Source organism: Cucurbita pepo, chromosome LG12, assembly GCF_002806865.2.
Source record: "Cucurbita pepo subsp. pepo cultivar mu-cu-16 chromosome LG12, ASM280686v2, whole genome shotgun sequence".
Taxonomy (NCBI): Eukaryota; Viridiplantae; Streptophyta; class Magnoliopsida; order Cucurbitales; family Cucurbitaceae; genus Cucurbita; species Cucurbita pepo.
Window position 1 is genome coordinate 7,116,230 of NC_036649.1, and position 25,408 is coordinate 7,141,637.

Below are 25,408 nucleotides of genomic sequence, written 5' to 3' on the forward strand. Positions count from 1 at the left end.
GTGTACTCGACCTGATCTTTCACACGCAGTAAGCATGGTGAGTCGTTATATGCATAATCCTGGTAAAGAGCATTGGCAGGCTGTAAAATGGATTCTTAGGTACATTCTTGGCACTATTGATGTTGGTATTAAGTTTCAAAAACAAGAAATGTTTAATCTTGACAATCGTGTAGCTGGTTATGTGGATTCTGATTATGCTGGTGATTTGGATAAGCGACGATCTACTACGGGTTATTTATTTACTATGGCTGGTGGACCTGTTTGTTGGCGTTCAACATTGCAGTCTACTGTTGCATTGTCTACCACTGAAGCAGAGTATATGGCAGTAACAGAAGCTTTTAAAGAAGCTATTTGGATGCATGGTTTGATCAATGACTTGGGTATTTTGCAGGAACATATAGATGTATTTTGTGATAGCCAGAGCGCTATTTGCTTGTCAAAAAATCAAGTCCATCATGCTCGTACAAAACACATTGATGTCCGTTTTCACTTTATTCGAGAAATTATTAGCAAAGGGGATATTCGGTTATTAAAAATTGGAACAGCTGATAACCCTGCTGATATGTTGACAAAGGTTATCACTCGTGAAAAGTTCTGGCATTGTTTAGATTTCATCAACGTCGGAAGGGAGTAGTGTGTTGACATGGTAGCAACCAAATTAGCTATCAACTTGGAGATCTTATGACAAAGTGGAGATTGTTGAACACTGTCATAAGCCCTATTCTCTAGGACCAAGACCTATTCTCAAGGTCTTTTTTTGGCTTGTTAGTTTATCTTTAGGTTTAACAGAAGGCTATATAATGCCATTCTTTCTTCTGTTGAAATCATCAAGTTTTGAGTGTCATATTGTATGTCTTGAATAACTTTGGTGTTGTGAGTACATTTGTTCCGCTTTCGGCGCACAACAGTAACGATGGCGTTCAATGGGAGCGAGGGCGGCTGATCAGAAAAGGAAGCTTCGGATCGGTTTTCATGGCTTCTCTGAAGCGATCAACCGCTGAATTCAGCATTTTCCCTCCGGTAATGGCGGTCAAATCTGCGGAAGTTTCCGTTTCTAAATCCCTTCAGAAGGAGAAACAAATTTATGATAACTTGAAAGGATGCAATTCCTTGATCCAATGCTTTGGAGAAGAAATTACTACCGATCGCAACGGTCGAATGATTTATAATTTGCTGTTGGAGATCGCCGTGGGTGGATCTCTCGCTCATCGCATCAATCACACAGGTTTCTTATTTCAATCACCACTCTCATTGTTTATCATTTGTTTTAGATTCTAATTTTTTCGTCACCCGATTTTACATGAATACTTCAAACACACGAAATTTAACTAACTCAAAAAATCATTCAAACATAAACTAGAAATTTAAATACAAACTTTCGTTTTTTAAAATAAAATTAGAAATTTAAATATAAACGTTAGCATCACATTTCAATTTTCATATCAACCAAAATTTTCTACTCAATTTAAGGTAGGTTACTACTGTGTCATGAACATTGAATGAACTTATATTTAAATTTCGTAACTTTTTTCTTAAAACACAACCATGAACTTATATTTCAAAAAGACCTATAAAAAAAATATTTAAATTAAAAACATTATATTCTAGCCTAAGCGTAACAAAATAAATATGGATTAAGTATTTCAAAAATAGACTAAAACTAAATAAAATAAAATAAAAATATTTAAATTAAAAACATTATATTCTAATGTAAGGCTGAAGAAAATAAATACCACTACCTATGTATGTGTATAGGTAAGACTAAATAAAATTAAGAAAATATTTAAATTAAAAACTTAAGCCTAAGCAAATAAATATCACTATCGTATGTATGTGTCATGATTTTGAATTTTGCTGGTCATCCTTGCACCGGGGTCATGCTAATATTTGGGTATTTGGGTATGGTATATCATGTTTAGATTTTAATGAAAGAAGTTAAAATATTTTGATTTTGTTAAGAAATTTGTTGGTGAATTAATGTAGGTGGAAAGGGATTAGCAGAAAACGAGGTTGGGAGGTACACGAAGACAATAATCAAAGGCCTAATTCACATCCACAGAAGAGGGTACGTTCACTGTGATTTGAAGCCTGCAAATATCTTGTTGCTGCCCACCAACACAGCCAAGGGCGCCCGATTGGTGGCCAAGATTTGTGATTTGGGGTTGGCCAGGAGAGGCAGCGAGACAAGGCATGGCAATTGTTTTGGAGGGACGCTGTCGTACATGGCGCCAGAGACATTGATTCACCGCGTGCAAGAGTCGCCCAGTGATATTTGGGCACTTGGCTGCCTTGTGCTGGAAATGCTCACCGGAAACCGCCCCTGGGCCGCCACGGACAAGGCTGGGATAGTGAAAAGCATTACTCAGAATTGCGGAATGCCGGAGATTCCAGAAGGGGTGTCGAAAGAGGCAAGTGGGTTTTTGAAGAATTGCTTTGTGAGGAATCCGGAGTACAGATTCACGGCGGAGATGCTTATGACTGTGCCGTTTGTGGCGGCGGCGGAGGAGGAGGAGGAAGAAGAAGAAGAAGAAGAAGAAGAAGAAGAAGAAGAAGAAGAAGAAGATTTTATGAGAGCTCTAACATTTGTGAGGAAGAGGAGTAGAAGCTGTAGAAAAAGGCAAAGAATAGTTCCAATTGAAGCTATGCGAGTAATTAATATTAATCAATGAGCCCCCTTGTAGTTGAAAGATTAATGAAATGAAATCAATTTGGGGGAAATTGTTGGTGAGAGTATGTTGGGAAAAGAGATGAATTTATATCATGTTGATTCTTTTCTAGTCATAATGATTAGGTCTCAATCAATCATTTCTATTTTGTATCAATTGTGTTAAGACCATTCAAATTTATGTTAATTGAGGTATATCAAAGTTGTCTAAATGTAAATAATGTAATTGCGATATCTGACCGTTGGAGAGGAGAACGATACATTTCTTGTAAGGGTATAGAAACCTCTCTCTAGTAGACGTTTTTTTAAAACTTTGAGAGAAAGTCTGAAATGGAAAGCACAAAGACGATAATATCTATTAGGAGTGGGTTTGGACTGTCATGGATGGTATAAGAGTTAGACACCAGACGATGTGCGGACGTTGGACCTTCAGAGGGGTGATAAAGCTAGAATTAGATTACCTCTTACGATCGAAGATCTAGAAGGAAGATTTGGAAGTTTGTTCTAAATTGAGTCACTCCACACTCTAACTTGATCAGGATTAATTGAATGGCTCAGGTGCAATTCTACCACAAGAATTACTTAAAAACTTAGAAATGACAAATATGATGCTCGGATTTGCAAGGGAAACGTCTCAATTTGAGATATGAATTATATTCATCAATCTCAATTTTACTTCTTACATCATTTATGAAATTAAAATAGTCTTTTCTAATAAATGTTATATGTTTGGATGGTTAATGCAACCTTTATGTGCTAGGTTCGAATTCTATTGTTGATATTTTTGAATCTACCTTTTTTAATCGAAATTAATTGAGCTCTGCGCGTAGGTTCAAATTCTGTTGTTGACATTTTTTTTAATCTTCTTGTCAATATCCATTTGGAACACCGAGAACGCTAGACCCGGTGGATTGTGAGATCTCACATCAGTTCAAGAGGGGAATGAAACATTATTAAGAGGGGGTAGAACTGTTGGACCCCAAGCGGATGGATTGAAACATTTCTGATGAAAACGTAGAAACCGTGTTTTACCTCAAGTAAAAGCCAATAAAGACAATATCTACAGGTGGGCTTTCCGTTATTACAATAATAAACTTAGCTCACATAATATCATAACCATTTCTCCGAACTTTACCATTTAAACTGGTTAAAATATTCAACCTCTACTGTTCTACATTGATGGTTTCAAGACAGATGAGAAAATTGACTACAAATATTCAAGAGGTTTAAATTATGATTGGATTTCAATTGGTTTTCATTCTCAGTCCTTCTCTTGAAAAGCATTTTTCATTTTGATGTAAAACTACAAGTGATCTCATCAACTTTTTGAACTGAATTGAAACAAGTATCATCAAGTCACCAACGATTCTTAGCTACGAACCCAAAATTTTATTATTACTTACAAAAGGGTGTTTGTCTGCTCAAAGTGGAAGAGATGGACTGCGTGTGCAAAGACTTCACATTTCTTTGAACAAGTTTGGTAAAAAGTTCTGTACCATTGCAAGCATTGGCTGTTAGTTCTGAAAAAACGGTGAAGATACCAAAGAGATGGCGCAGAGTTGACGAAGCTGAGTGTTGGTTTGATGGCCTCACGCATGAGTTGCAGTGTAAGAGGAGGCTGCAGCAGCATGGTTGGACCACACAGAGACTCTCCAAAACGGCCGCAGCTTGCGCTTCGGTCGGTGACCGACTAGTTCCGACTCCGATCGACGCAGCATTTCCCACATCACCTTCACATCTTCATATCCACAGGTCTCTACGTCATCATGAAGCTTCAGAAGCCCAGCTCCTGTTAGCAGCAAAAGCCACATATTTGCCTTAGCTTAGCCTTATATAAAGAGCACTCTTATAGATGAAAGAATTGGTACTTCATGTAATAAGAAATCTTTGGGGGCCATCCATACAAGAAATGCAGAATTTAATGGGCCTAATTTGTGCCTAGCCCATCTAAAGAGACAGGACTGACTTTCTCTCCCCTCTCTCTACATATATGCAATATTATACACAAATATACTGGAGAGGGCAGAGGAAATATGTGGTGATATTGTCAATAAAAGGGGCTTGAACAGTACGAATAAGAATAATAAAAGTCTAGAGATGGCAATTGGCCAGGCCACGCCTCTTGCCTTCCTGCTTATAATAGTAATAGAGGCAAAAACAAAATAAATTGGGTCACCACTAGTCGAAAAGTAATGGGCACTGGTGGCCGTCATTAGTCTTTAAGTGGAATTATGACTATGAAGAATCAACGGGACAATCAAAGCTGTTGTAAAAACAAAATTTAAATCTTAAAAGGTGGCTCTAATCTTTTACTCTGTCTTCAATTGTACTGCCAGTGGGGACCTTTTTGTGCATTATTCAATGGGGAAAGGCTTCATTGGATAAATATCTTGGTTGAAAAACAAAATTATATTCGAAGGAGATGTTTGACCCACGATTAAAACTCGTAGTTTAAAGATTAAAACTAGCACTCCTAAAATTAAAGGGATTTGATGGCCATATCTGTTGATACTTTTGGCCAATTTGAATCACTTAGGAGAAATGGGAGTACATGGTCGTATCCTTATGAGTTCCCTTGTGATTTTTCCTACCAAATTATTGTACTATAGAGGTTGAATAATCACATGACCATTTATTGCCATCTAGAATCGACTCTCTCCCCCCGGTCTATCGTAGTGGTTGGATTTAAGTGCCTAATAACTGTTGCATACAGATCAAGGTATCATATAACCAATTCCGAGTCGGTTAAAAGCATTGAAAAAAAAAACCAGTAAGAAATTAGTATTATAAACCGTATCTTCGCCTTCCGGTTCACTAGGTGTGGCTCCTCCCATATTTTTCGAAGTTCTTTTACAATTTTCCTCTCATGGAAAATCAAGAACGAGAATCTCTTCTCTTAAATCACATATCATAATCTTATGCAGAAATTAACAGCAGAGGATGTTACAAACAAATTCTTCTGTCAACATCAAACGGCAGAACACAGTTCAGGGGAAAACAAAAAAAACAAAAAATCAGAAACCGGAGAAATCTGATGGAAACAGAAATACAGAAATTCCATCAATCAGAAGCAATTCATTTAGTCGAGATCATCACATTCGATAAACTTAAGCCGTAATCAAACTCCGATTTGGAGGAAAAAAAAATCGAAGGTAAAAAGGAAGTGGAAAGAGGAAGAGTATTAAGAGACTAACCACTCTTCCGAGCCCTAACACGAGCGGAAACAGTGAGCCAAACTCGTCGGACAGGGAAAATCATCTTGTGCCAAAGCTCCATAAACCGATGCTTAACTTTCGTCTTACTCCTGCTCCGTGTCTTCTTTTTCCTCCGGTACCAAAATCCGCCGCCGCCGCCGCCAAGTCGAACGGCTATGGTGCTGAGCCCGGCCAGACCTGCCGCACTCCTTTCACTCACGGTCCTTCCGCTGCTCTTCGGTAGTGAAATTGCGATCAGAAGGCTTATGAAATTGCAGAGAGAGCAAGAGAGAGAGAGAGGGACAGAGCAACAGTGAAATGAATTTGAAGATTAAAAAATAGTTTGAGAAAAAATTGAAGAGGGGATGAGTCGTTTTTATATCTAAAACTAAGGCCACCGACACGTGACCGGTTGCCTACGTGGCATACCACTGCCCCATTATGAGTCCATGACTTTACTTTTTTTTTCTCTCTCTCTCTTTTAAGGGTTAAATATANATATATATATATATATATATATATATATATATATATATATATATATATATATATATATATATATATAAAATATATTACTGCAACATCTGTAGATGAAGCCTTTTTTTGTAAGAGGGTGAAAATCTCTCTCCAGCAGACTCGTTTTAAAATGGTGTGGTTGACGGCGATACGTAACAAACCAAAACAAACAATATCTACTCACGGTGGATCTGAGCTGTTATAAATGGTATCAGAGCTAAACACCAGGTAGTGTGCAAGCGGGGACGTTGGGCCCTCAAGGGGTGGATTGTGAGATCTCACATCGGTTGCAGAGGGAAACAAATCATTTTTTGTAAGAGTGTGGAAATCTCTCCCTAGAAGACGTGTTTTAAATTGTGAGGCTGATAGTGATACGTAACGGGCCAAAATGGACAATATCTACTAACGGTGGACTTGAGTCATTACATTAAGTCTTTATGCTCAACTTAAATTCTAGTTTGAAAACTTATTCAAACAACTCTGGTTCGAGCCTCTAGATTAGAACCTAAATGCTAATCTACGTTAGCCCAATAAAGCTCTCTCTAGCTTGCTAGTTTTTAGCTCGCTAACTAGGCTAAGATGTAGCTAAGTTCAGGGTATAATTATGTTCTAGTCTTAGTGTATGTCGTCGTATTTCCAACATTGATCTTCTATCGTATATCGTGGAGTCTATTATCTATTACAAATAAGCTATTAAGGTAGTCGGTCTTGCTCCAATAGTCTCACAATGCGAATGTAACACAAAAGGGAGCGACCCTCATGTCTGCCGACTCCACGTGGTCCCTTTTCCTACTTCGACAAGAAAACTTTCAAAAATGTCCCACAATAAGAAAACCTCACCCCACGCGCTCGAACGCATCTTTACGTGCTCGAGCATCCTCGCCCACACTCAGTTTCACACACGCACACGCACATGCATCATCTTCTCCATTGTTTAAACTCTGTCTCCTCTACATCTACGTCATTACAACCCAAGTTTTCTTTCCAACTCTTTCTTAGTGATTTTGGCCCGATCTTGACTCGGATCCTTCACAAAAATTAAAAAACACATTATAATAACGAGCCTATTATCTCAAGAATCATGAGGATCAGAAATGACCCACTGTGCACGAAAAATATGAGAAATAATATTAAAAAAAAACTTGAATATATCATGACTATATATTAGTAACTAACATTAAAGTTTGTTAGCAATAGGAAAAAAAAATAATAAAAATAAAATAAATAAAAAAACTTGTAATAGTATTATTCACCTTCTTTTATGGTAAGCCATTCAATGTATTTTCCTTCATTTCAAGGTTGTCGTTTTGTGAGCATCTAATGGGGTCCAAATGCACCTAACAACTTTGCTTCTAATTTCTAATTTATTTAGTAAAAATAAATTGGAATTAATTCTCTAATTTAAAATAATTAATGGAAGTATTTTTAATTTTATGTTACTTATATATTTAATTTCACTACAAATTTATATTATTTGTATGCCTTAAGTTATTGCATATTTTGTTCATCTTAATTATTTTAGTTTATATTATTTCCTTCTCCAATATAGAAAGATAAAAATGGTAAAGAAAAAGAAAAAGAAAAAGAAAAAGAAAAAAAGAAAAAAGAAAAAGAAAAAAAAAGAAAAAAAAAAAAGAAAAAGGAAAAGGATATTTATTTTAGTTTTTAAATTCTTTTTTTTTTTTAATTATTTGATAATTTGATTGATTTTAATAACTTGGGCTAAGGTAAATATGTAATAAAGTCATATAAAGTTGTTGAAGTTGGTCTTTTAAGCTAAATAAATATTTTTTAAACAAAATAAGTTTTTAATTTATTTTGTCCAACTTTTTCACCTAATATTGTAGACTTAAAATTTTGTTAATCACTTTGATTTCTATTTAATTAAATTATAAATTTATTTGTCCATAAATTCTAACATTTGTGTCCACTCAAATTTTTTACATCAATTTTGTGCGTCAAATCTTTCAAAAATCAAAATATGTTAAAATTAATTCGTCCCCTCCAAATAAATTTGAACATTTTTCTAATACCAATTCTAAACTTTCAATTTTTATATTATATAAAATTAAAATTTTAATTACATTTTAAAGAATTATTAAACCTAAAATTATAAATGAGAAGTCAATTGGTAAAAAGAAATTATAACTGTAACATCCAAATAAATGAGTGATGCATGAATGAACCAAGATTATATTCGAACAAGAGCCGTCTTAAGGATAGGCTAAAAAAAAAATTTTAAAAGATGGAAAATCACTACCTATACCGATCAATTGCGTTTTCTTTTTCAGTGACTCAATCATATGAACTTTAGGATTAAGTGTGTTTTTCTTACAATAATTTTATATTAGATAACCTTCTTAAAAATTTTTTAAAATGCATATAAATAAAGTTAAAAGAGCTCGTGTTCGTGTTCGTTTGTAAAGATAATTTTCACTCTTACAACGGATAAAAGGGTCAAAATAGTTAAAAGACATTAATTACAAGAGCAAGCACGTAGTCATCCAGCTGTGGAACACGAGCACCATCGTTCGGTTTTTGTATTTGATTTATCTGGTGGCTTCATTTTCTAGAAATTTGGAAATTATAATAAAAATTATTATTTATATTTTAAAAAATATGGCGAAGGCTTCAATTTAAACGTGTCTGAAATCCGGTCTGTAAAGTCCAGTGGAATGTTTTCCAAGGGGGGCAGTTTTGACCTTCTGAGAAATGCTTCGATTTTTCTAAATTTAAAATTTGAATATTTTATTCGTTTTGAATTTAATATATTTATTTTTTATTTTATAAATAATCACAGTNCGCAAAAAAAAAAAAAAAAATGATGTCACACGTGGCGGAATTGAAGATGGGTTGGCCCACTTTTAGAAAGGTATTCTAGGAGCCATTTATTGGTCGACACGTCGCACTTCCTATTTTGAAAAATTAATGGTATATGCATTCATAAGAAAATTTCAAATATGAAAATTAAAATACAAGGATTTGGAAAAATGACTCTACATTAGAATTATTTTTCAAGGCTTGTAAATTAAGAAAGAGTAATGTTATGATTGATTTAAATTTAATTTAATTATTTGAATTAGATTTAATTTAATCATATCAGAAATTTCATTTGTTTTTAGTAATTTCATTTGTTTTCGAGGTATTCTGTAATACTATATAATAGTCAATTTCATTCTTCAATATAACATGATCTTTCGGTTTTGTCTGTAGGTTCCTAACAAGTAATACATAATTGGTTAAAAAAGAGTAATACATAAAAGAAAGTTGTAAAAGATTAGGATAATTATATGGTTGACATGTGTTTAATTAAATCAATTTTGGTTTTAAATGCTATTTAATTAAAACTTCAACCTGACAACGAAATCAGAGTCCGATTGATGGAATAAAATTGAGACTGTCTACATTTCAATTATCAAAGCATAAAAAAATAACAATTTGAAATATAATAATATAATATTCAGAATTAAAGGGGAGTTTGTTACTCCGTCAAGATCAGGAGGTGTCGGTGTGTTTTTTTAAGCCGTTAAAACCAAATAGGATTTTACCTTTTTCGTAATTTTTTAACCCTTAAATCAAAATATCTAATTTTTAGAATTTAAAAAAAGGGGGAAAAAGCATGGAACAATTAATGTCGTGGAAACTTCGTCAACTACAACCAAAGAAATAAGAGATTTTGTAGGTAAAGCCACTTTTCATGCAATCTTCTCTTTGATATGTTTTATATTATTATATTATACTATATATATATATATATATATATATATATATATATATATATATGTGGAGGACTCGGCGGCCAAGACAAATCTAATCTCACAACTTTAGCAATTTAAACAAGAAATCTAAAAGACTTCAAAAAAAAAAAAAAAAAATTATATTCTCTATGTATCTTGTTGGATGATGAAAGTCCCACATCCGCTAATTTAGGTAATGATCATGAGTTTATAATCAAATAATACTCTCTCCTGAGATCTTTTGGGAAGCCCAGAGCAAAGTCATGAAAGCTTAGGCTTAAAGTGGACAATATCATACCATTGTGGAGAGTCGTGTTCGTCTAACATGGTATCAGAGCCATGCCCTAAACTTAGTCGTGCCAATAGATTGGTAAGTCCTCAAATGTCGAACAAAGGACTCAAAAAAAAAAAAAAGAGTCTAGCCTCTCACCTCCACGAAGGCATAGTAAAAAATGACTACGACTGCAAAAGAAAAAGGAATCTAGCCTCAATTAAGGGGAGACGTACTTTGTTCGAGGGGAGGTGTTGGATGATGAAAGTCCCACGTTGGCTAATTTAGGGAATGATCATGGATTTATAATCAAAGAATACTCAATACTCTTTCCATTGATACGAGACATTTTGGGCTAAATTCTACTTAAAATTTTGCTGAAAAAGGTTAAGCTATTTTCTCTTTCCTATTTTAAATTAGGAATGGAGCGATACCAAGCCTGTATTAACGTACATAAATGAGAAAGAGTTTTATTAATCAACAGTTAAATCTTTTTTTTTTTTTTTTTTTTTTTATTACTAATACTACCCTAAAATATAAATCGAAAAAAATATAATTATTTGTTCGAATTTTTTAAGATAGAATCTAAAATTTAGGGGCATAAATTGACCTTAATGAAAGCTTCTAGAGAAGGGAAAGATGTTTTCAGGCTTGGTTTACTGTTTATCTGCAAGGGAAGAGGGTTGCCAGTTAAAATTTGTAATCTACGTAGACCGACACTAAGGATGTCCCATAATTTCAATTAACCAATTTGTCCACTAGTCAAATTTGTGGTCAACAAGCCATTGAAATCAACGACTTTAGTGAACTAATTGATTAAAGCTTGAATAGGCTAGAATTAGGCTTCCTAAATAACTAATGATGCGAAATCCAAATGGATGTTTGAGGAGGCCTTATGAAGATTTTTAGAGGCCTTTGTCATCTTGCATTTGGGTTTTGTAAGGACAACCCTCCAATTATGAAGATTTTTCAAATCATGCCCAATTAGACTTCCAAATCAAGGGCATACCTCCCATCCAATCTAGATGACTAATTGTTTGTCTAACTTTAGAACATCTAGAGCTCCAAGGAATAATATCTAACTCCATTTCATCTCGTCATGGGATATAGACAAATGAAAATCAAATCAAGTAAAGATACTGTTTGCAATTCAGGGGAAAAAAGAAAGATATTGTTCATCTTTTTCCATTATGCTTCATATGTAGTTTCATTGATATTTTCAATTGCTTATTGAGGAAAGGAATATTTAAAGGCTACTCCATTTGTGAGGTCTAACAAATAAGGACAACCATCCAAATGAAAAGGTTATACTACTTTAGTATTATGATGGTTTTTTTAAATTTTCTCTTCTGCCAAGTATTTAAAAATAAAGAGGGTTCTTGGTCAAAATTTAGTAGGTCTAGATTTGTGTAACTTAGGTTTCGAAAACCTTAATTCCTATAACTTGAATTTAAATTACAATGAAATATTCCTAAAGTTGAAATTTATGATCGCTTTTGTTTAATGTTTATGATTGACGTCTTTACTAAGATTGATGATGTTTATTTTATTTATTCCCTAGACTATCTAAGAATTGAGCAAAACTTCGGTAGATATATAGTTGTAGGCTATAGCAAAGCTTGAGATGGAATTGGCTAGTGGCCTAAAGCTTTAAATTTTGATTTAGTTAATTTGAAAATTTTAGGGTAGGTTTGGAATATTTTTCAAGTACTTGAAAATAATTTTTTTCCCTCAAAAATATTTTTTTGAGCACTTAAAAAGACATTCAAACGGCTATATATTCGTTTATGCTTAATTTGTGAGTTTATGACTGGTAGAAATCCGTGTTGAGGATTGTTGGGTAAGGAGTCTCACTCGACTAATTAAGAGGTTGAACATGAGTTTATAGGTAAGGAATACATCTAATTGACATGAGGCTTTTAGAGAAAACCAAAAGCAAAGTCATAAAAGTTTATGCTCAAAGTGGACAGTATCATACTATTATGGAGGTCGTGGTTCCTAACATGTTATCAGAATCATGCCCTTAACTTAGTCATGTCAATGGAATCCTCAACTGTCGAACAAAATAGTTGTGAGCTTCAAATGTGTAGACAAAAGTGACTCAAGTGTCGAATAAATGGTGTATTTTGTTCGAGGATTCCAAAGAAGGAGTCCAATCTTGATTAAGGAGAGACTATTCGAGGACTCCATAGATCTCAAAGGAGACTCTGTGGGGTACTTTGTTTGAGGGCAGGATTGTTAGGTGAAGAGTCCCCCCCGACTAATTAAGGGGTTGAACATGAGTTTATAAGAAATATATCTCCATTAGTATGAGACCTTTTGGGGAAACCAAAAGTAAAGCTACGAGAGCTTATATTTAAAATGGATAATATCATACCATTATGGAGGTCGTGGTTCTTAACCGTGCGTGGTGCGTGTGAAGAGGGTTGAGGTGTTTCGAAATCAAGAAAGTTGGAAATTAGATATTCAACTCAAATGCCTCAAGGTATGCCACAAAAAATAAATCTAAATACAGGTAAGCGTAAATGAAAGGAGATGTGTACCTTTGTTGTAAAGAGAGTCTTCACATTGTTGGTTCTAATTGCACCAAAATATCTAATGAACGTCCAGTCAGTAGCATAGGTTTATGTACCTTCACTATTCCTACATATTCCAGAAGAAACGAGGATGAGACTATAAAGAAATCGGATCGCAAAATCGTTGGTACAAAAATTTCAAATTTTCTATGCTGTTATTATTGACGAATTGAACAATGACAGTATACTTTTGTAAGAGCAAAAAGCACCTCACATCCATGACATAAAGCACAATGAAAGGGGGGCATTTTAATCGAAAGTCGTACCTGACACTGAATATAGTGGGGGGGTTTTAGTGATGATGTCGAGCCAATCGCCAACCAATGTGAGCATCTTTCAGCACTGAACATCTAATCAATTTCTTCATGATAAAAAAGAAAACAAAAGGATGATAGTATTTAAAAAGAAAAGAAAAACAAACAAACGTTCTTTCGCATCGGGTACTGTACTGCTATTCAATATATTAAAACATTTGAGTGACTTAAGTGCATGCTTTAACTTGAGAATTGAGTCATAATTGGCAAGAATTGCAGTTTTTTTAAATTGACGGCAAAAGCACAACTTTTTTCTACAGTTTGTTTTAACCGTCTGTAAAAGCAGCCTCTGCAACCGGGTTATAGGATTTATCCATACTGTGGGCATTCTGAGTTCTAATTGCTACATGTTACCTGCCGCCTTGAATTGAACGTATTTGATGTTGAAGTCCATTAATCGGGAAGGTCGCCCTATTTTCATATATGCTATTCAATCAGGATATCAGTCAGGAAGAATGCTTTTGAACTAATAATAATATCAACAAAATGACATCTTATAATGACAAGTTAACAATCAGTCAGGAAGAATGCTTTTGAACTAATAATAATATCAACAAAATGACATCGAAATCTTATAATGACTAAGTTAACAGGTAAGCTTTGAGACAAACCATCCAAAAGGGCCGGCCAAATATGACAGGGACCAGTGACCAGTCACCACAAGAAAGTCTCGCTCTTACTACTGAATCATCAATAAAGAGAACAAGTAACGAATACAGTGAACAATAAAAATACATGTATTCTCTTTTTCCGAATAATAAAAAAATGAGATATGACACAAATCAATTGAAGTCACTGTCACACTTGAAGAATCTTGAGCAAAGTCATAGGAGATGGTGGAGTCAATAAGCTTGATATGTATATCATTTAGTTTATCAAACGTGGAGTATCTCTAGAAATTATTAATTGTGAAGCATTTCTGAAGAGGTTGTTAATCGTGGAGAATTTCTAGGAGAAATTATTTGGTATTTCTTGGAGAAGTTATTAATGTGGAACATTTTTTGGAGAAGAATATAACCATCGGTTGAACCTTTTATTCATAACATTGAAAAACGTTGTGATTGAAGTACCTTAGTACAAAGAAATCATCTCTCAAGTTATCGTGTTATTTATTTTGTTTCTTTCTGTTTCGGTGTGCTTTGAATGAGGGGTCAAAACCAACCGTGCCCACGTATTTATTTGATAGATTAGTCAACTAACTAATGGCTGAACAACGTCAAGCAATTATAGGATAAGCAGACTAGAACCAAATAAGTAGGAAGTAGGAAATGTTAAAGATTGACCTTCTCTGGTGGTGTGCATGTAGAAAGCTTTTCATTCTTCCTTCTCTTAAGCACTTTTATCCTAGCTTTCCCACTCCAATATCATCAACCCACTGAAATAAAAAGGGAGTTCGACATAAAAATATTAAATTATTCTACCCTTATAAAGGATGGATCTTCATTCCATAAGTGATTTGAAAGAAACATTAATATTATCAGGCCTTACATATGCTCATGAAAGTGTACCTTAGATATGGCCCCATCATATGTCTGTGATCTTACAGCTTCATAAAAATCCAAAGCTGAGAAAAAAGAAATAAGAGCAATTTCTAAATGTAAGATAATGATGATACTTAGCTTTGAAATGTTTCAAGTTATGAACTGTGTATGTGGTGGATATTAGAGTGTCAGAGAAACGAAAGTGTCGTTTGTATGTGTGAAACATACGTTTGTTTGCTATTTAAATTTGTGATGAAACACAAATGCTACATAAAAATATTGAATTTTCAAGATCCGACTAGATGGATGAATGTTTAACAATTTTCATAGTCATTGACCAAAACTCCAGAAAATACACCAAAAGAAAGGAGAGAGCGAGATTAACCATAATATTACATCCAAGTTCAATGAATTGAAATTTGTTGGAGGATGAAATTTCGTCCGCTAATTTAGGAAATGATCATGGGTTTATAATTAAAAAATACTATCTCCATTGGTATGAGGCCTTTTGGAGAAGCCCAAAGCAAAGCCATGAGACTATATCATACCATTGTGTAGAGTCGTGTTCATCTAACATGGTATCAGAGTTATGCCCTAAACTTAACTTAGTCGTGCCAATAGATTGGTAAATCCTCAAATGTCGAACAAAGGACTCCAAAAGAAAAGGAGTCAAGCCTCCTCGAAGGCATAGTAAAAAATGACTAAGACTCCAAAGGAGTCAAGCCTCGATTAAGAGGAGATGTACTTTGTTCGAGGGGAGGTGTTGGATGATAAAAGTCCCACATCGGCTAATTTAGAGAATGATCATGGGTTTATAATCAAAAAATACTATCCCTATTGGTATTAAGCCTTCTGGGGAAGCCCAAAGCAAAGCCATGAGAACTTATGCTCAAAGTGGACAACAACATACCATTATGGAGAGTCGTGATCATCTAACATGGTATCAGAGCCATTCATCTAACAAAATTTATAATCGATGCTTCGCTAAGAAGTTGCTTTCCAAAAACTTGTTGATTCTATCAACCACAATTTGTAACTTTGAAAATTACATGAACAATTTGCTCACCTTGGTCAGGAAACATGTTTACAATGTCAACGACCTGAGCAATTGCGTAAAATATCGATTCAACTGAACAATAACGGAATCGATGACTAAACAAAAAACTCAATGGAAGGAAGTAGAACAGATACAATTATCATGAAAACAAGAGTAATGTAATACTCTCCTTGACGATTAACAAAAATGCAGCGATTCGACCATGGTGGAAACGTCCACATTTCTACTCGACTTGTACTATGAGGCTCATCTTGATTCTAAGTGCAGGACTTAAGAAATTTCAAAATCAAGAGCACGAGATCGGCCGATATTGCACTTTTAGAAAATAGCGATTCGGCTGAACAATAATGAAAAACAAAGAAGAAATTCCACAACTACAAAACAAACCAATGCAGAACGAAGTAACAGGATAAAATTACCATGAAAACAGAAGCAATGAAATAGTCTCCTTGAAGATGCTCGAACGATCTCGTGACCTTCTGGCGATAATCAAACACAATGTCCGCTACAAAACAAATTAAACTCAGGAAAACATCAATAAAACTGAAAGCATAACCTACAATAGAAAAAAGAAAGAACAGTGATAAATCGGAAACTTACAGTCTACGCACATAAAGTTTCCGGCGAAAGAAATCGTCGATGATGTTCATGATATCTGCCTCGTTGCCAAGCCAACAGAAATAGTCCTTCGCTTCCCAGGTAGATTGCTCCAACAGCCTCATCAGCCTGTTCGACAGCTCGTCGCTGCCGACTTCACTGGAGACGTCCTTGGAAGATTGAATGGAGAAGGAACGAATTCGAGTTTTTGGCGCGAGTATTGAATTTTTGTACCCGAAGACTGAGGGGAGGGAGAGGCCGGATATAGAGATGGCCGGCCAATATCGGTAGGCCCAATTCGGCATTTTTCAGATTTAAATAAATAAATAATTTATTTTTTCCTTTTTGTTGGATCAATTTATGGATTCGGTTAACGTGGTTTTAACTTTTAACTGTTTTATTGAGGAGAGAGATTTTATTATTATTTTAATATTGTAAAAATTTCTCCCTCGCGCGACTGAAAAATGGAAGTCGTTTTGAATCCCAACGTTGAATGGGCCGTTTTGAATCCTCGTACTATTCAACTTATTGGGCCAAGAGGGCCCAAAAACAATTATTTTTACTTATAATTTGATGTTTAAACTTTTTAATTTTTATTTCTCAAATAAAGGACTTCCGTCTTATTTCTTCTTCACACCGTGTTGGATGATTGGATGACGAAAGTCTACATCGACTAATTTAGGTAATGATCATAGGTTTATAATCAAATAATACTCTCTTGATTGGTTTGAGGCCTTTTGGAGAAACCCAAAGCATAGCCATGAGAGCTTATGTTCAAAGTGGACAATATCATACCATTGTGGAGAGTCGTGTTCATCTAACATAGTATCAGAGTCATGCCCTAAACTTAGTCGTGCCAAAGGACTCCAAAAGAAAAAGGAGTCGAGCCTCGATTAGGGGGAGGTGATGGATGATGAAAGTCCCACATCGACTAATTTAGGGAATGATCATGGGTTTATAATCAAATCAAATAATACTCTCCCCATTAGTTTGAGGCATTCGGGTTTATAATCAAAGAATACTCTCTCCATTAGTTTGAAGCCTTCGGCTTTATGATCAAAGAATACTCGGTTTATAATGAAAGAATACTCTCTCCATTAGTTTGAAGCCTTCGGCTTTATAATCAAAGAATACTCTCTCCATTGGTTTGAGGAGGGAATGATCCTGAGTTTATAATAAAAAATACTCTCTCCATTAGTTTGAGGCCTTATGGTGAGGAAGGCCAAGACCAAAGAAAAGCCATGAGAGCGTGAAGCCCAAAGCAAAGTCATATGAACTTATACTAAAAGTTGACAATGTCATATTATTGTGGAGAGACGTGTTCATCTAACACATCTAACTACCTCAAAAATTAGCGAAGAGTGGTGTTCATCTAACACATCTAACTACCTCAAAAACTAGCGTTGGGATACTTTTTTTTTTTTTTGTTTTGTTTTTTAATTTTTTCAAACGGTCGTGGTGTTCATCTAACACATCTAACTACCTCAAAAACTAGCGTTGGGATACTTTTTTTTTTTTGTTTTGTTTTTTAATTTTTTCAAACGGTCAAAAAATTGAAAATATAATAAGAAAGTTGACAGTCTTTGTTAAAAAGGTCGTATGGTCGATATCTTTTTTTAAAAATAATTATAAAAAATAAGGTTATTTTCATTCAACTACCCATTTTAACATGTCCTTTTTTTACTTTTTATTCTATATTTTTTATTATATCAATTAATAATTATATTAATTTATACCATAAGTATCCATTTATATTCTTTATATAAAATTTATTCAATGCATTAATTCTATTAGTCTAATTAAAGGCAGTCTTCCAAAATAATTTAAATTAAAATTAAAATAATATTTAAATAACAAACTTAAAAATTTCAACAACCAAACTAAGATTTATTAAAGTAATAAAATTAAAACGAATATAAAGTTTAACCAAACACCGCACACCAAAGATAAACAACATGTAAAAGGAAGCCTCTTGGCAGTTGGTGAAGCACTGGCACAATATACCAGAGGAGCACCACAAGTTTGAACGACAGCGTTTCAAAGTTTGACTTAGATTCAACAAAAATTATTTATTTTAATTATTTTCTACTAAAGTTTGCCCATCAATTTCTTACTTATGAACATATTCTCGTTGACCTTGACTTAACACATCCAATAACCCGCCGAGTTATTAAAAAAACGTGATTTAATTTTTTTTTTTTTTTTACTCTTCCTTTAAAAGTCAAGAACAAAAAATCAACCAAATTAGGTTGGATTAAAATCTTCCGTTTAGATTGATTTATTGAGTATTTATAAAATTAATATTAATTAAAATATTATATTTCGTTGCCATATTTTTATTTCATTTCATTATTGATTTTAGAAAATTATCTTCAAAATTTTAAAATTATAATTTAAAAAGTAATTATAAAATTAAATTAAATAATAATAAATATACGTAAAAATGTATTTTATAGTAAGAACTAAATCAATCTATAAAATTTTCATTTATTTAAATTAAATCTAACTTAAATAAATTGATAATTTAACGAAATGGATAGTTTAAAAAAATGTATTTATGCTATGTGAGAGTACCTCGACTTTGAAAAAAAAAACAATAATATATTTATATGAAAAATGGAAAATAAAAAAATTATTAATCACCATTTTTCATATATATAATACAAACAATTACTAAATTACTATATATTTTGTTTCGAGTACAATTACAATAATATATTTTTCTACATTTTACGATAAATATATTTACATTTTTATTTGTATTTATTGCAATAAAGATGGAATATTGTGAAGGCAGAAAGAATATTCGGTACAATTAGTATAATGTATTTGACTATCTCATAATTCTAACTACTAAGAGAGAAAATTAAAAGTTTATAAATTTACTTAGTCTATCTAATTTTAAAATTTTAATTTGGTATTTAATAAATACTAATTTAAATTTTATATAACATAGTGGCTATTTTATTTAAGAATTAAGCTTAAAATAAATTTAAATATATACTCCTTAAATAATGGATTAATTAAACATATTTTAGAGTAATTAAATATTCGTGAATTGAATTGGATAATAAATAATAAAAAAATTAAATGAAATAAAGAACGACACATGTATTAGTTTATTCTCTTCATGAACCAATTCGATCGGGAGAGTCTCCGTTTATTTGAACCCAACTCAAAACGTGGTTTGGGTTGGTTTTATTTAGATTATCGGGTTTTTTTAACACCCACCGTGTTGTTATGTTGGAATTGGATGAATGGTTGAGAGACGATTCTCGAAATCTATACATCTGTATAATATTTTTCGAACTTTAATTTATCATTAATAGATTTTTTGTTTGATATAAAAAAATCTCCAATAACATCATATGGTTGGGGGCGGTATTTAATGAATTGCTGTTTTGAAACCTTAAATTCAGGACAGATCCCTAAGTTGGCAACTCATTAAAGTTTTATACTTCTTCCGTTGCATTATCATCTTTTTCATATTTTGTGTTTGTTTGGGTGTAAATAAAATGAAAATGTCGTTATCTCCAGCCCATGTAGTTGGTGTATGTCACAACTTAAATAAACAACTAATAAATCAATTAAAACAAATTAAAAAAAAAAAAGCTATTATTTGGTTTATTCTACTGTCTTATATTTAAATAATTATACCATTATATTTAATTTGAGCGATAATAATATTTAGTAAAAATAAAAATAGTTTATTTTGGACGTTAAATGTGAACGTTGAATTCCATAAATGGACCTTTTGTTCTGACATTAGAACTTTGTTGAATATATTGCTTTCTCTCCACAAATTGATCCCACGTAGTTGGTGAACCATAAATCCAACTAACAATCTAGTAATTAATAATCGTTTAGATTTAAACTATTAATCTCTTAATATGGGTTGATATATATATATTACGTAGTCTATTACGTATGAATTTGACAAAAAAAAATGTTTAAATCAAAATTAACCGACTTATAATATTATATTTTAGTGAGACCTTACGAGAATTGTGGAATAAAAAAAAAATTCTTTGCGGTAAGTAGTCAAATTTATCGTCTCACTTATATTTCTATTCACCTACGTAATAACAACTTACTATTAGAGATGTCTATTTAATCTGTAGATGTTCCCTCCCAACAATATGGAGAATCTCATTTAAATGGAGACTAAGAGAAATAGTAAAGAGACATTTTTCTCTATTAGGGGCCGGCGATAGGTTACCTCATCTCCAACCTTACTCTCGACCCTACTAAATTTTTGTTCTTGAGCTTTGTTTTTTTTAATAGAAATTATATCAAAAGAAAAAAATTATCTAATAAAAAATTTATTTTAAATTAATATATTTTAATATATATATATATATATATATAATAAATAGAAGGATGTCGAAAAATTATGCACATAGATTGAAATATGAGGTAAGAATGAGAATGAAAAATGTTTTCACGTCCCAACTCTGACCTATAGACATCTTTGCTTATCAATCATATTCAATGTCGGGAATAAAGAAAATTACAATATTACCCTTAACCATGGTTATGTTTCAAAACGTTACACCATTTGATAAAAAAGAAGAAAAAAAAAATGGTGGAGTCCAAAAAAAAGGTTAGGCGAAGAAATGGGGAAAGCGAGTGGACTTATTGTGCAGCCATTAGAGGTCCTTCCTTCTTCATAGTCAAAAACTTGGGGGGTTGGTGAAAGCAATGCCCACTCGCCCTGTTTCCTCAGACCTCACATCTGACCACCAAACCTTTTTTTTATTTTTTATTATTTTTTTTATTTTTTAATTCCCATTTATTTTCCTCACCAACCAAATACCAATTTTTTTTTAAATTAATTTCTCGTCGCTATAAAATCCCATCTCCTTCTCATCCATCTTCAAACAAAATTCATATCTAATTTTTCTTACCTCAATTTACAGCTTCAACAATGGCGGTTGAATCAAACCAAACCCACGAGTTCATTTTCCGATCAAAGCTTCCCGATATTCACATTCCCAATCATCTTCCACTCCATGAATACGTTTTCCAAAACATGTCCAAATTTGGCTCACGCCCCTGTTTGATCAACGGCGCCACCGGCGACGTTCACTCATACCACGACGTGCAGCTAATGTCCCGTCGTGTCGCTGCTGGTTTACACAATCTCGGAATTAAAAAGGGTGATGTCGTCATGAATTTACTTCCCAATTCCCCGGAGTTTGTCTTTACCTTCCTCGCCGCCTCGTACTGTGGAGCTGTTATGACGGCGGCGAACCCCTTTTACACGGCGGTGGAAATCGCCAAACAGGCCAAAGCCGCCAATGCCAAATTGATTGTGACGATGGCTTGCTTTTACGATCGGGTTAAGGATTTGGCGGAAAATGGGGTGAAAATTGTTTGTGTTGATTTTGCTGTTGAGGGTTGTCTGCATTACTCTGTTTTGAGTGGGGCGGATGAATCCCACGTGCCGGCGGTGGAGTTTGCCGCTGACGATGTGGTGGCACTGCCGTATTCCTCCGGCACTACTGGTTTGCCGAAGGGAGTTATGTTAACGCATAAAGGGTTAATCACAAGCGTGGCTCAACAAATCGACGGCCAAAATCCGAATCTCTATTATCACGGCGGTGATGTTATACTCTGTGTACTGCCGTTCTTCCACATCTATTCACTGAACTCGATTTTACTGTGTGGGCTACGCGCCGGCGCTGCGATTTTGATAATGCAGAAATTCGAGATCGTTTCGCTTTTGGAATTGATTGAGAAACACAAAGTTTCAATCATGCCGATTGTGCCGCCAATTTTCTTAGCCATTGCTAAGTCGCCGGAATTTGAGAAATATGACGTGTCATCGGTGAGGGTTTTGAAATCCGGTGGCGCACCGTTGGGGAAGGAGCTGGAAGACGCTGTGAGAGAGAAATTTCCCACGGCGGTTCTCGGGCAGGGATATGGAATGACCGAGGCCGGTCCGGTTTTGACAATGAGTTTAGCTTTTGCGAAAGAGCCGTTTCCAGTGAAAGCCGGCGCTTGTGGGACGGTGGTCCGAAATGCTGAGATGAAAATCGTTGACCCAGAAACCGGCGCCTCGTTGCCGGCAAACTCCGCCGGAGAGATTTGTATTAGAGGGGAACAGATCATGAAGGGATATTTGAATGATTTGGAGTCCACGAAGAGGACCGTTGACAAAGAAGGATGGCTTCACACCGGCGACATCGGCTTCATCGACGACGACGACGAGCTGTTCATAGTCGATCGGCTTAAGGAGCTTATCAAATTCAAGGCCTTTCAAGTGGCGCCAGCCGAGCTCGAGTCGCTTCTTATCACTCACCCCAAACTCTCCGACGCGGCGGTCATTGGGTGAGTTGAAATGAATTATTTAATAAAAAAAACATTAAAAAAATTCAATTCTAATAAGAATTATTATTATTATTTTTTTAGTATGCCGGACGAACAGGCCGGAGAAGTGCCGGTGGCGTTTGTGGTGAAGGCGAACGGCGGCGCAATAACAGAGGAAGACGTAAAGCAATTCATATCAAAACAAGTGGTGTTCTACAAGAGGCTAAAGCGTGTGTTCTTCGTCAACGCCATTCCAAAGGCGCCATCTGGCAAAATCCTGAGAAAAGAACTCAGAGCAAAACTTGCTTCTGGGGCTTTCAATTAAATTAATTACCAAATTACCCAAATATTAACACACCAATTATTATTTCTTTTTTAATTTTCTGTTTGATTGGTGAATTAAAATTCTGTATTAGGATTGTGAAACACAATTCTCATAAATACTTTTACACTTTATTTTCAAATAATAAACTCAATTAGTTTATTACTTTTTTTATCGCATTTATCCTTTTTACTTCAAATTTAACACTAATATGAAAATTCTTAGTCGATAATTACCTATTAATTTTTAGAAACTTTATTGAATATTAATTATATTTTAATATATAAAATATTATTAAATTTATTAGGATTTTTTGAAAAATTATTTGAAATGAATACATTTTAAAATATATATATATATATATATAAGGATGGTAAAGAAATTGTGGAGAGTCGCAATGGTATGATATTGTCCACTTTGTGTGGTGGTCTCGATTTGTTTTTGGCTTCCCAAAAAGCCTTATACGAAAGGAGATAGTATTCATTACTCATAAACCCATAATCTTTCACTAAATTAACCAACGGACCAGTAATTCTCAACATAAATTCTTGTGGAAAACTTGATCCTTGCAGATTTCTTACAAGAATCACGGTCTTAATTTTTAGGGAGACGAGAATAGAATTTTTTTTTACGTTTTTACGATAATAGAGTTTCTAACAAATACAATAGATTTTTACATTTTTTTTTTCTAATTTATATGCATTTAAAGATTCGTGAATGAATTTATTTCTGTATGTATCAAAGTCCTATTTGGATTCCTTCATACCAAATTAAAAGAGCTGGAAAATTAACTAAAATAAAATAATTATGTTGAAATTATGTTTACTTGAAGAAAAAAAAAATCTAAAATTTTAATTAATTGGACTTAAAATTTAAACTTAATTTAATCGTTTAATCTAATCTCCAACTTAAACGTGAAGTGTTTGACATTTTAGCCCTTCTATTGCAAGATATTTATAAACTCCCAAGATATTAATATTTTCTTTTGAAGCAAATTATTAAATTATATATTTTGAAGGCAACATGGGAACTAATAATAATAATAATAATAATAATAAATAAATAAATAAATAAAAATAAATAGCTCTAATTACTTGCAATCCAATCATTAACAGTCATTTTCTTGAAGGATTCCAATTTTAAATGAAGAAATAATTTTAAATTCCCATAAATTTTGGGAATATTTAATTTTAAATTATATCCAATAAATAATTGGAAATCTAATCATTAATTTTAAAACATTATTATTTTAGTACAGTAAACTTATTTAACGGTCGAGTATTATTTAAAAATGGTTAAATATGTTTAAATTAAATTATCGATTTTTTTATTCTTTTTTATGTATACCTCATTATTAGATTGCATTTAAATAAGTTCGGGAACAAATTTATTATGCAATTAAGCAACTTGAAAATGAATTTATTACACGTGTACTCGTATTCTTTATGAACATTTACAATGGCAACAATTTAATAAGAAGAAAGTCAATTATATGTCTAAATATAATATATTGCTTAATGGTTATCCACCGATTATAAAATCATAATATAAGTCAATTTCATTTATTAATAATTTTATATTAGTTGACATTGAGGAAAATTTAAATATCAATAAATGATGACTTTCGATTTGGTTCAAAATAAATATATAAAATTTTAAAATATTGAGAAAATTTTAAATTTCGATCTTATTCAAATTAACGAATATTTTAGCTGGTTTTAGTGTAAGCATTCGTGTGACGTGATCTAATGATGATTTTAGCGGTTTTTTGATATACTATAAAACAAGGGTATTTTTGTCCATATTTTTACCGCAGTTGACCATTTATACAATTTAAAAAACATTTGACCTTTGATTAAGATGACTAATTAAATATGATCATCACGTGGGAAATAATTCGAAACTGGGCCCATTTTATTAGCCATCTCGGCCCAAATGTCCGTCGGTGATGGGCTTTAGAGGAATTGGTTGGGCCGTCTCATTCGTCCTAAAAAATCTCAGCCCAAACAACATTTTTATCAAAACTTTAATACTCTTATTGTTTTAAAACTAAGTTTAATTAACACGGACATAAAACCTAAGTGGTTTGTATTAATAAATTGGATTTAAAAAAAATATATTTACGGGAATTTTAGAATTCTATTTTATTTGTACGAGTAATGATGTTCATGTAATAGGTTGAGCCGGATTGATCCAAACAACTCAAACAACTCATATTAAATAACGAACCTAACCCAATTCAACCATACATTTTTTTGGTTAGTTGGGTTGAGTTGAATTGTTCGGGTCATTTATTAAAAAAAAAATGTTTATGTATATTTTTAATTTTCAAACATTTAAAATTAAAATTAATAATTATTTTATTT

The 25,408-nt window shown here is 33.3% G+C and overlaps 3 protein-coding genes and 1 long non-coding RNA gene across 4 annotated transcripts; 2 read left to right on the forward strand and 2 right to left on the reverse strand.

Annotated features, from left to right (window-relative positions):
- Positions 1-1,023: 1,023 nt before the first annotated feature.
- Positions 1,024-2,513, forward strand: LOC111807109 (mitogen-activated protein kinase kinase kinase 17-like; the record flags this gene model as incomplete). The annotated part of the gene is made up of 2 exons (XM_023692684.1): positions 1,024-1,225; positions 1,984-2,513. Coding segments are annotated over exons 1-2 (732 nt in total), but the record flags the coding sequence as incomplete, so codon positions are not given.
- A 1,355-nt stretch (positions 2,514-3,868) lies between these two features.
- Positions 3,869-6,214, reverse strand: LOC111807461. Its single transcript, XM_023693194.1, has 2 exons — positions 5,860-6,214; positions 3,869-4,454 (listed from the first exon to the last, which is right to left on the reverse strand). Exons 1-2 carry the CDS (start codon positions 5,939-5,941, stop codon positions 4,255-4,257), a joined length of 282 nt encoding a protein of 93 aa, XP_023548962.1. The 5' UTR covers positions 5,942-6,214; the 3' UTR covers positions 3,869-4,254.
- Positions 6,215-12,837: 6,623 nt separating this feature from the next.
- Positions 12,838-13,464, reverse strand: LOC111807462. The gene is made up of 2 exons (XR_002816950.1): positions 13,226-13,464; positions 12,838-13,026 (listed from the first exon to the last, which is right to left on the reverse strand). It is a non-coding gene; the product is annotated as an uncharacterized LOC111807462 (long non-coding RNA).
- A 7,831-nt stretch (positions 13,465-21,295) lies between these two features.
- On the forward strand, positions 21,296-23,207 carry LOC111806513 (4-coumarate--CoA ligase 1-like). The gene is made up of 2 exons (XM_023691860.1): positions 21,296-22,741; positions 22,823-23,207. The coding sequence occupies exons 1-2, from the start codon at positions 21,336-21,338 to the stop codon at positions 23,043-23,045; spliced, it is 1,629 nt and encodes a 542-aa protein (XP_023547628.1). The 5' UTR covers positions 21,296-21,335; the 3' UTR covers positions 23,046-23,207.
- Positions 23,208-25,408: the final 2,201 nt, after the last annotated feature.